Source organism: Hemitrygon akajei, chromosome 20, assembly GCF_048418815.1.
Source record: "Hemitrygon akajei chromosome 20, sHemAka1.3, whole genome shotgun sequence".
In the NCBI taxonomy this organism is placed as follows: domain Eukaryota; kingdom Metazoa; phylum Chordata; class Chondrichthyes; order Myliobatiformes; family Dasyatidae; genus Hemitrygon; species Hemitrygon akajei.
In genome coordinates this window covers 52,438,430-52,450,650 of record NC_133143.1, presented here as the reverse complement: position 1 = coordinate 52,450,650, position 12,221 = coordinate 52,438,430, and the positions used below count along the sequence as shown (strand labels likewise).

At 39.5% G+C, this 12,221-nt stretch overlaps 1 protein-coding gene and 1 long non-coding RNA gene across 10 annotated transcripts in view; one reads left to right on the top strand and one right to left on the bottom strand.

The window, feature by feature from the left end:
- The window catches only part of cpne4b (copine IVb), a 344,224-nt gene that overhangs the window by 324,898 nt on the left and 7,105 nt on the right, over positions 1–12,221 (top strand). For all 7 annotated transcript variants that reach the window (XM_073024315.1, XM_073024310.1, XM_073024312.1 and 4 more), the window contains 4 exons: positions 2,939–2,993; positions 6,971–7,022; positions 7,172–7,305; positions 10,628–10,864. In XM_073024315.1, coding sequence (XP_072880416.1) covers positions 2,939–2,993; positions 6,971–7,022; positions 7,172–7,305; positions 10,628–10,864 — 478 coding nt within the window. The remainder of the gene's footprint in view (positions 1–2,938; positions 2,994–6,970; positions 7,023–7,171; positions 7,306–10,627; positions 10,865–12,221) is intronic.
- LOC140713786 (uncharacterized) overlaps positions 4,073–12,221 on the bottom strand; it is a 73,039-nt gene continuing 64,890 nt past the window's right edge. For 2 of the 3 annotated variants that reach the window (XR_012095732.1, XR_012095731.1), the window contains one exon: positions 6,634–7,094. This is a non-coding gene — a long non-coding RNA (uncharacterized lncRNA). Of the gene's footprint in view, positions 4,413–6,633; positions 7,095–12,221 lie in introns of those variants that run through there. The other variant, XR_012095733.1, reaches the window with a different exon arrangement.

Sequence of the window (12,221 nt, the reverse complement as noted above, 5' to 3'; positions counted from 1 at the left end):
CGCTGTTGAAAAATCTAAGCTTGGAGCTATTGAGGTAGGGTGTGGAGTGACAGCTGATTGCCTTGATTTTACTCCCCAGGTCAAAACTAATCCTACCAAGCCTCTTAAGAAGTAGAAAGGAATTTCAGCTTAGGGGTTGAGTATTCATAACAATGGATTTGAACAGGAATTTCAGCTGCATTTACAGATTCTGCAAAAAAGTTTGTGGTCAACATATTTGCTTCAGAGAGAAAGCATTTGGCAAGCCTTTAATTCTGAAAGAGCACCCAGATGAGTGTTGTTTACATCACGTTACTCTGGTGACAGAATGTCACTTTTTGCAAGGACTTTTCGTATCAAGAAAAATTGGAAAACAGAATACCTTCTATATAGGAAAGAGAAATAAATGCTGGTGTGAGGATGGATCTTCTGTGAAAGTTTATGAAAGGCAGAAACTAAGTAGAAAAGAGCACAAATGGAAAGGTGGACTTTATTGCAGGTGGTTTGGATCAACTCCGAGGAAGTTGTGCAGCACATTACAAGTCTTTGATGAGTCCTGATATGGAATACGAAGTGCAGTTTCAGTCTCCTTACTTTGAAACTTGTTTGCTTTGGACACAGTATAGATTCCTGGGTGGCGCAGCTGTCCTGTAAGGAGAAGCTGAATAGGCTGCATCCCTAAACTTTGTGCAGTAGGATGGCAGAAATAAAAAAAAAGGCTGCACTTGTTTAGTAACTTATGTGAAGTGTTTTAACATAACAAAATGTAAACACATTGCAGCTATCAAGCAAAATTTAACTAAGAGACTATTAAAGAAATATTACCTAAAATAACCAAAAGGTTGTTCAAAGGGATAGATCTGAAGGGATGTCTTAAAAGAAAGATGGAGAGAAGTTTAGAAGGAATTCCTGAGATTTGGTCTTTGGAGATTGAAGTCATAACGAAAGACTAATGAAGTTGAAAGGTAATGAACAACTATGATCGATGTACATCATTGTTTTACAAGGGACGGTTAGTGTAATGCTGCTACAGCACCAGCAGGCTCAACTCTGCTGCTGTCTGTAAGGAGTTTGTACATTCTTGGAGTACTGTGCTCAGTTCTGGTCGCCTCACTACAGGAAGGATGTGGAAACCATAGAAAGGGTGCAGAGGAGATTTACAAGGACGTTGCCTGGAATGGGGAGCATGCCTTATGAGAATAGGTTGAGTGAACTCGGCCTTTTCCCCTTGGAGTGACGGAGGATGAGAGGTGACCTGATAGAGGTGTACAAGATAATGAGAGGCACTGATCGTGTGGATAGTCAGAGGCTTTTTCGCAGGGCTGAAATGGCTAGCACGAGAGGGCACAGTTTTAAGGTGCTTGGAAGTAGGTACAGAGATGTCAGGGGTAAGTTTTTTACGCAGAGAGTGGTGATTGCGTGGAATGGGCTGCTGGCGGTGGTGGTGGAGGCGGAAACGATAGGGTCTTTTGAGAGACTCCTGAATGGACACATGGAGCTTGGTAAAATAGAGGGCTATTGATAAGCCTAGGTAGTTCTAAGGTAGGGACATGTTCAGCACAGCTTTGTGGGCTGAAGGGCCTGTATTGCGCTGTAGGTTTTCTATGTTTCTATGTTCTCCGCATGACTGCATGGCTTTCCTCCTACAGCCTAAGGAAGTACAGGTTAGTCAGTTAAATGCTCACATGGGTGTAATTAGGTGGTGTGGGCTCATCTGTGCTCGAAGGTCCTGTTATTGTGCTGTACCTCTGAATAATGAATAAAGCCAACCATTAAAGAACAGCAATCTCAAGCATCTAAGATTAAGGAGATAGGGAGGAATGAGATCATGTAAGGATTTGTAAATAATGAGAATTTTAGTACACCATGACATTTGCATGCATTTCAATGGTTAAAAAAAAGTGCCACGGAGCTGAATTTATGGCCCCAATATTCCATGGAAATGAGAATTATTTCTGACTACATGATTTTCAACATTGTTCCATGTCCTTATCTGTGATACATTTTTACCCAGATGTTATGTTCCGATTGAACATTTTAAATACTGATGGTAGTCAATCTGCTAATCAGTCACATAAATCTCAGGCTCCCTCCAAACATGGTTCCAGTAATCACTCAATCTAATAGAAATTCTAATAATAGATCTATGCTTAAGTTCCAGTTCAATACTGAGAAATACTGACCTGTCAGAATAACATGCACAAAATTTTGAAGGAACTCAACAGGTCAGGCAGCATCTATGGATCCGAAGTCGTGATGAAAGGTTTCGGCCCAAAATGTCAGCTTTTTATTCTGCTCCATAGATGGTGATCTGCTGAGTTCTCGCAGCATTTTGTGTGTGTTCCTCGCGATTTCCACCATCTGTAGAATCTCTTGTGTTTATGATTTACTGTGCTGTCAGAGGTGCTTTTAGTTGGTCATTGAGTAGCTGTACTGAAAGGATTCTCCCGTGTCCTGGCTGATATTTACCTTCAATTAACACATACAACATTGATCCAGTCATTATCACTTTGCTATTTGTGTGAACTTGTTAACACACATTGGCTGTCCTGTTTCAAAATTACAACACTGACAACAAGACTGCCTCTTTCAATGTAAGGTTGTAAACGTTTTATATAAATGTAGTTTCTTGTCAATTCTGGTTTTGATGAATACTTATGAATTAGGTGGAAGTTTATTGATGTCGAGTTCTGCAGTGATTCATGATTTCCAATTACAAATCTTGGTCATTATTGTACCTTCTGATACTTAATATCATTAAAAGAAAAAAGCCATTTGGCTCTCTTAATGCCTTGGCCATTGACAAGTTTAGAGGGTGGATTAAAGACTATTTCCTTGTTCATTCTATCTCCTCCCCATGAAAGGATTATTCCATGCACAGCAGGAATTTTTAAAAAAGATTATAAATTGGTGACTTTCCTATTAAAGCAAGAGATTATGATTTTCTTTGTTATTTCAGTGATAAAATGTTCCCAGCCTTTGGATTTGGAGCAAGAATACCACCTGATTTTAAAGTGAGTACCTTTAAGAATGAATGAATGAATGATCTTTATTGCCATTATACATAGATATAATGAAACTCTGTTTGGCTTCCTGTCAGGCAATTAAATAAAGCGGTAGATGAAAACAAGACAGTAATAGAAAGAACTCTTTAAGATTTTTGGTTTTCACTAATTGTGTTCTGTTTTCGTCCCTAAAATTAATTATTCAACACTATTCAAAATTCCGTTATAGAAGATGCTTCTCTTACCAAAATGACTCTCTGCCAGTTTGCATAGTGAAGATGTGATTAATGTTTCAGAAAAAAATGAAATTGGAGGCTCTTATTAACTGCTTCTAAATTTATCTCCAATCATTGGAATGAATTTCCAAAAGAGTGAATTGTGATGATGTAGCATTACTTAGCATTACTTGTTCAGAAAGAAAAGTCTTCAGACAAGTAATTTTCCACCGGACATAAGGCTGGTTGCAAAGAAATCACCCTGATTTGATAATAACATTGCTTAACAGATGTAATGGGGCCCTGTGAACTGTTGCTCATTTTATGCAATTCCCTTCGGTGCTCAACTTTGATTCATAATTACGGAGAATCTCCGAACAGGCTGCCGATGCATCTCCCAGTGAAGATGAATGTATGACACCCCATAGCACTAATTTGGTGAAGGTGTGTAATTTTCAGTAACCCAGTCAACTACTTCCCTCAAGCAGTCTCAATTAAATAATCACACCTTGCTGTTTGTGGGAATGAATTTGGTGCCGTGTTTTCAACATTTCAACTACCTGGTGTTTTAACTGGTAAATCATAAGATTGCCAAAAGGTGCAAGATAACTGCGAGTCTTTTGTTTCAATTCTGCTGTATTATCTCCTGCCCAGATCTTCCAGAAGATGATAGCTATGATTACAAGAAGTAATTACATCATTTCTACTCTGTAGCAAAAATAAGAGGGCTTAACATTGTAATTAAATCAGATTTATAGGAAGATGTAATTTCTGCAGAGTGACGTGTTTGTTTATAAACCACGGAGGTGTGATGGCAGGTTCTGAGAATGAAATGAAGACCTGCGGAGGCCTAAGCAATTTTTGTGTGCTTTTCTGTGAACCTTGGTGTTATGTAACTTCTAGGAATTTTAATCACAGTTCCTAAGGCAGGAACTATTATCACGTATATGGAGGAATTTAAGGTGGTTAAATGGGAGGCACGGTTTAAGGGTCGGTACACCATTGTGGGCCGAATGGCCTGTGCTGTATTGTTCTATGTTCTTTGTATCTTTTTCAACTGTGTACTGAATTCAGCACTGAACTGGCTTCACTCCTGTGGGGCACTTCCTGAACCCCCAATCTCAATGTACATTTCCTGCATGTCAGGAGGTGCTAGATGGTTTAGCAGAATCCACTTCAAGTCCTTTTTCCAGGCAGAGACTGGAGCAGCAGCCTATAAATGAAACCCAGAAATGAAGGCACACTTAAATAATCTTCTCATTGCAACCAGCTGCGTTTATCATCCGTTCCCTACTCACAATCAAAATCAATAAGAAGAAGTCAGGGAGCTATTGCAGACTCTGTCGGATTGTCAATTCAGTTTCCAATATATATATATATATATATATATATTATCCATATCTCAACTTTAACTTCCCATTTTTCTTGGGTTTCTCAGTCTCTAAGCATCATACACTATAAGAGATTAACCAGGATACAATCATATTACTTTTGCTGGAGACAGGAAGAAAAAGTCATTACCAGTAAATGAGAAAAATGCAGATTGCATTTTCACAATGGCTTTCATGGTTTCATGAAATCCTGAAGGCTGTTGTATCTCCTGAAGTACATTTACACTGAGAAATGTGGCGACTAATTTGGGCAAAGCAACCCCCCGCCACAAATAACAATGAGGTAATAACCACACAAAATGCCAGAGGAACTCAGCAGGCCAGGCAGCATCTATGAAAGGAGTACTGTCGCTGTTTCGGGCTAAGAACCGTCCTGCTGAAGGGTCCCAACCCAAAACGTCAACTGTACTCTTTTCCATAGAGGCTGCCTGGCTTGCTGAGTTTCTCCAGCATTTTGTGTGTGGTGCTTGAACTTCCAGCTTCTGCAGATTTTCTCTTGTTTATGAGCAAATAACCAGATAATTTGTTTTAATAATTTAGTGAATCTCAGTATATCAATGTTCAAAAAAAATTTTCAGAGGACATCTATGTCACCACATACAACCTTGTGATTCATACTCAGCAAATCTATAGATTAGAAACTATAACAGCGTCAATGAGAAATCAACCAGAGCATAGAAGACAACAAACTGTGCAAATGCAAATATAAATAAATAGCAAAAAATAACAAGAACATGAAATGACAAGATAGAGTCCTTAAAGTGCGATCATTGGTTGTGGGAACATCTCAATGGATGGGTAAGTGAGTGTAGTTACCCCCTATTATTCAAGAGCTTGAAGGTTGATGGGTAGTAGCTATTCTCAAACATTGTGGTGTGAGTCCTGAGGCTCTTGTACCTTCTACCTGATGGCAGCAGTGAGAAAAGAGCATGGCCTGGGTGGTGAGGATCTCTGATGATGGATGCTGCTTTCCGACGACAGTGTTTCATGTAGATGTGTTCAATGGCTGGGAGGGCTTTACCCGTGATGGACTGGGCCACATTCATTACCTTTTGTCAGATTTTGCATTCAGAATCATTGGTGTTTCCTTACTAGGTTGTGATGCAGCCGGTCAACGCTGTCTCCACTACACATTTACAGAAGTCTGTCAAAGTTTTTTATGTCAAACTTCTATAGTTGTATAAGTATGATATCAGGAGAAAATCAGCCTAAGGATTTTTTTTCTTACAACTAAGAGACCTAAACACAACATAGCACTTCTGATTTTACACTGATAATTGATCGAAGGATAAAAATGGCTGGCAAACGGGAGGGAGTTTTCTAGCGATTTGACAGCGATATGTTCAGGTCAGTATGTTGTGCGACTTGAAGGTGCACTTGCAGGCAATGGTGCTCCAATGCAGCTGATGCTCTTGTCCGAGGTAGGTGAAGATGCATTTGGAGAGGTACTGGAGGATACATTTTTTAATCAACATGTGTCACTGTTGGTAAAAATTTAACATGAAATAGTTCAAAATACAGTGGATTCTGGTTAACTGGGACACATCCGGACTTGTACATTTTGGCCCAATTAGGCAGCTGCCCTAATCAGCTGAAGTTTTGTGGAAATAGTTAAAAGGGTATAAAATGACAAGCTACTGTTTAACTGAGTAACAAATTATGTATTTAAATGAAACACAGAACAAATTAGAGCACAACCAAAACCACTACAGTAATAGTGTATTAGTTCCTGAGAGTTATCGATGGAGAAATTCATTCAGTGTGCACTGACATATTCTTTTCATTAACTGTAAATGGACAAAGTTAGCACAGACTCTTAGTGCTGATAGTGTACTGCCTTCAAACGGTGCTTTAGATGTTTTTACATCCTTCAAATTTTCATTGTTACTTTCAAGATGATTACCAATACCTTCAACCTTTTCATAATTCCTAACTTGTTGAAGTAGTGAAATTGTTCTATTTTCACTCCCAGCCATTTCTGGCATCTTGAAGTTTGAATACTTGAAACCACAGTGAGCAATACAGTTCTGAATTGTCTTACTCACACTGTCACTACTATTTGAACACAAGCACACATAATTGACACTATTTAAAAATTGTTTGCTCTAAGCACAGTGTGGTGTCTAATGGCCACACAGCATGCATGCGACTGATACTAGTTAGAAAATGTTTGTCTCTTGCCCCAATTAAGCAGCAAAGTGTCTCAAATAAGCAAAGGGAATCCTGGTTATTTTCTTAATTTGTTTTTGTTCTTTCAAAATTGTCCCAAATCAGTGGCTGCCTTATTAACCAATGGCCCAATTAACTGAGATCCACTGTAATTCAAATTTTATTCCCAAACACTAACATTTTGTTATCTCTCTCAATTGATGGCTTCCAGGTCTCCCATGACTTTGCAATCAACTTTAATGAGGACAATCCAGAATGTGCAGGTAAATCCCAATGGGAGAATGTTCTTTCATACCGAGAAGCATCTGTCTCGGCTTTCCAGTTTTTGCAATGACCTGATGGGAGAATATTGTGAACAATTAATAGCTTTACCAAATACTGACCCTTTTTCATAATGATATTCTTCCCCAAGGTATACAAGGAGTAGTTGAAGCCTATCAGAAGTGCCTTCCAAAAATCCAGCTTTATGGACCAACAAACATTGCTCCAATTATCCAAAAGGTGGCCAGCTCTGCCTCAGAGGAAATGCACACAAAAGAGGCAACAGTGAGTGACCTTCATGAATGGAACTCAAGGTCCAAAGTTGATGAGAATATAGAGTTGTGATTAGTCAGATCTGCCATAATCTTTTTAAAAGTAGAGCAAGCTCCACTCCTAATTATGAGTTCTTTTGTTCACTATGAAAGGTAACCTTTCCTAAGAATATCCAGCTTTCTCCCTGCAGGGCCCCGCATATTCTATAAATCACTCTCTCTAAATGCCCTCTCAAGGACTCATACACCTGGACAGCTGAGTCCTCTGTTCCTGCACAGATCTTTGAGCAGACACACTCAGGTCTCTCTATCCCCTACACTCCTTGCAGAACCACACTATGAAATCCATTTGGTCTTATTTTTTCTCTTCATTCCTTCTGCAAAAATGCATTACTTTGCATTTCTCTGCATCAACTCTTGGGCATCACGTTTTCATTCCCCCATTCTGCTGTCTTTGGTCTACTAGAGATTGTAAAGTATTTATCTTAGGAAATGAAACTAGGCGGAACGATGAAAGTGCCGGTGGGGGAATACTTCAGTAATATTGACCATAATTCTGCAATTTTCAAGATTGTTATGGGAAGGGATGAGGCTGGTCCTCAAGTTAATGTCTTGAATTAGGGGGAAAGCTTGTTTCAATAGTGTAACAGTGAAAGTAGATTGAGAGCAGATGTTTGTGGGTCAAACAGCTGAGAGGTTTTTAAAAAGAGAGTTAGTGAGAGTTCAAAGCAAGACAGAAATGGAAAGATTAGGGAATCTTGAATAAGAAAGGGTGTTGAAATTTTGATATATTTCAAAAAATAACAAAAAGCAAACATGTAACAGGTGTGTCAAGAGCGATCACAGATGCTGGAAATCTGAAACAAAACATACAAAATGCTAGAGGAAGTCTGAGAACTCGGTTTTTTTGATAATTGAGGGGAACCTGGGGTCACTACTTCACTCAGAGGGTGGTGAGAGTGTGGAACGAGCTGTCAGCAGAAATCGTGGATGCAGGTTTAATTTCAACATTTAAAAGAAATTTGGATAGGTATGTGGATGGGAGGGGTATAGAAGGCTATGGTCTGGGTATAGGTCGATAGGACCAAACAGAATAATAGCTCAACATGGAATAAATGGACTGAAGGGCCTGTTTCTGTGCCGTGGTGCTCTATGATTCTATGAACTCAGCAGGTCAGGCAGCATCTAGGGAAGGAAAGGAATAGTAGTGATGAAGGGTCTCGGCCCAAAATGTTGACTGCTCATTTCCCTCCATAGTTGCTGCCTGACCTGCTGAGTTTCTCCAGACTCTCTGTAGCAGGGGTTTACAAACTGGGGTCCGTGGGCCCCTTGGTAAATGGTAAGGGTCCAGAGCTATAAAAGGTTGGGAAACCCCTGCTCTATAGCATTGCGCATGTTGTCGTTGGTAGGAAAAGTCAAATGGGTTTGAGAAAGTCTGTTGAGCAATACAGAGTGCCTAGGACAACACTTAGGAAAGGAATTAGGAGGGGAAAGGGAGGGCCTAAAGTATCCTTGGCAAGTAAGGTTCCCAGGAAATTTTATAAATACATCTGAAGTAAAAGGATAGCTAGGGAAAGAGCAAATATGGTTGGACACAGAAGGAGTAATCTGTGTGGAGGCAGGCAGTCAGGATGATTTGCTAAATTAATATTCATCATCCATATTCATCTAAGAGAAGGATATGTAAGATAGCAAGCTCTGGGAGTGGCATGTGGTTAATTTGGAGTAGGTCAGTATTAAGGAGGAAGATTTGCGAGATATCATTGCATGCATAAGGATAGATGTATACACCCAGGGCAGGATGAGATTTCTCCAGGTAGGGAATAGCTGGAGCCTTGACAATGACTTTTGTTAGCCACAGGCAAGTAAGTTAGCTATCAACATGACTGTATTTCCCATCTTCAATTATCCTTGAAGGTGGTACCAAGCCAGTTTTGAACCACTGCGGTCTTCTTGCTGAAGGTACTCACACAACTCTGTTGAGTAGGAAGGTGCAGGATTTAGGCAAGACAATAGTGAAGGAAAACTGATATTCTATTTGAGATCAGGATGCTGTGTGACCAGGGGGAACCTGTGGGTGTGCTTCCAAAGCACCTGCATCCAGGATTTCAAAGGTGCTAGAGATCACAGGTTTGGAAGATGATTTCACAGAATCCCTGGGAAGGTGATGTGGTGAACACTACAGCCTTGGTGATCCAGTAGCAGCGACTTGGTGCCATTCATTTAATATATGGAGGATGATACCAATCAACATACCTAAGAAAATAAGAAATGTCAGTCCATTTGACTCTGTGTTTGCTCTGTCACTTAGTGACATTGTGGTTAGGCTTCTCCTCCCTCAGCATTACCAAGCTCAAACAAATCTCACCTATGAATCACCACAATGTTTAACCATCCACAGGCCTCTATTATGTAGAATTGCAAAGATTTACAACCACTTGGGTGAAGAAATTTGTCCTCTTCTCATTATTAAATGTCTGACCTCTTATTCGAGGATTGAGATCACTCTCTCTGGCAAGAGAAAACATCCTCCTGGCGTCTCCTGGTTAAAGTCCCTTAAAAGAACTTAGAGCACTTAATTTTCATTTCAGCCTGATGGAATTAGACAGAGTATATTCAAGTCTAATTCTCTAGCCCAGGTACCAGTCCATTCAATTTTTATTACAGTTCATTGAAAGCAACTATCCTATGTTAGGTAAGAAGATGCTATTCTCAAATAAGAAAATGGGACAGAAAGATTTCTACTCTTTGTCTTATTTTAACTGCTGCATCTCTTCACTCAGCCAAGTTCCCAGCAGGCCTGTAGAGTAAGTTGGGAGTGGTAACAGATATCAGAATTAAAATTGAGGTTGATATTATTGCAGTGCTTTTGATCTTCATACAATTATGTCAGTTTATAAAATATACATAATGTTTTGGCAGTGGGATAAAGTGGGACTCTCTCAATCCACATTAAATTAGCTTAATTTAACAGTTTAAAATAACAGCTGGAACAGTAAAGGACTTGGGAGGATTCTCTTGCAGATTGAAGGGAAGATTTCTCTCCATGTGGAGCAAAGGGAAATATCATTCATTTTCTTTACAAACAGCTGGACAATTATGAACAAGAAACAAATTAATTGCTACATTAAATGTTGCACAGAGATTCGACTTTTTTTAATGCTGTGGGATTGAGAGTTTTGGACTATGTTGTCTAAAAAGATGGAGGAAGCAGATTCATTTGAAACTTTCAGCAACGTGGGGTTGGGACTAATCGGATAAGAAACAGCAGAAGCATGATAGACTGAATGGTCTCTGAATGTAATGCAACGTTCTATGATCTGTTTCTTTAACAGCAATACTTCATCCTCCTGATACTGACGGATGGAGTGATTACAGACATGGCTGACACCAGAGATGCCATTGTCCATGCATCTCACCTACCCATGTCAGTGATCATAGTGGGAGTTGGGAATGCTGACTTCAGTGACATGCAGATGTTGGACGGTGATGACGGCATTCTCCGATCTCCAAAGGGAGAACCAGTTCTACGAGACATTGTTCAATTTGTGCCATTCAGGAACTTCAAGCATGTAAGTAAGAAGTGGAGGCATCCACATGTAATCAAATCATCTGTTGCTTAATGTTTTGGTAGGAAGAAAAAATAACTGCATTTCTGTAGCTTTTTTTTTCAATTCAACTTCAAAGTGCTTCACAGGCAACAAAATATCTCTACAGTACAGATACTGCTAGAGTGTATGATCACGGCAGCCAACTTACATACAAATATCCTTCACAAAATACCAATATAATATTGACCACATCATCTCTCTGATGATATTGATTGGAGATAATTATTGGCCAGGACCCCTGCTCTTCAGGGAATCTTTTTACATTCATTTTAGAAAGCCCTTCCACAGCACCACATTGAAATGTTTACGCTCTTAGAAGTTGTCCTTGGATCATTACCTTCAGAACTCAGGCAAGAGTGAAGTAGATTTCAGCTGGGGCATTAACAATGATACAATGCAGGAAAAATGATGTGGTTTCGATTTATTAACTTTATAATTACTCAGTTGTTCAGTGTGTTTGGGAAGTTGGGTGAAGCATTATAGTCATAGAATCACAGAACACTACAGCACAGAAACAGGCCCTTCAGCCCATCTAGTCCATGCCAACTATTATTCTGTCATGCCCAATCAATTTGCACTTAGCCCTCCATGGTTCTCCCATCTATGTACCTATCCAAATTTCTAAGTATTGAAACCAAACCCACTTTCACCTCTTCTGCTGGCAGCTCATTCCACACCCTCAATATCCTCTGAGTAAAGAAGATCCCCATCATGTTCCCCTTAAACATTTTACTTTCCACCCTTAGCCATTTCACCTTCCACCCTTACCCTATGACCTCTAGTTCTCGTCTCACCCAACCTCAGTGGAAAAATACTGCTTGCATTTACCCTATCTATAGACCTTGTGATTTTTATACCTTTTATAAATTTCCCATCGTTCTCCTATACTCTAGGGAAAAAAGTCCTAACCTACTCAACCTTTCCCTATAACTCAATTCTCCAATTCATTCTTGTTACGTTATGTTACGTTAAGTAATAAAGGAGCATGGATTGTTTGTCCCTCTCCCATCAGGGAGGAGTCTACGTAGCATCCACGTCAAGACCACTAGACTCAAAAACTGTTAGTATCCTCAAGCAGTAAGGCCAGACAACACCTCCTCACACTAAACCACCATCACTACTTTATCATTTCCTGTCATTCACCTTATGTACAGACTCTCCTGTGCCTAGCATTATCTTATGGACATATAAACAATCTATGAATTCTTAAGTATTTATATTTATTGTGATTTTTAAAATTATGTTCTTCATCTTATTGTGTTTTTTGTTTTGCACTGCATTGAATCCATAGCAACAATGATTTTGTTCACACAAAGTA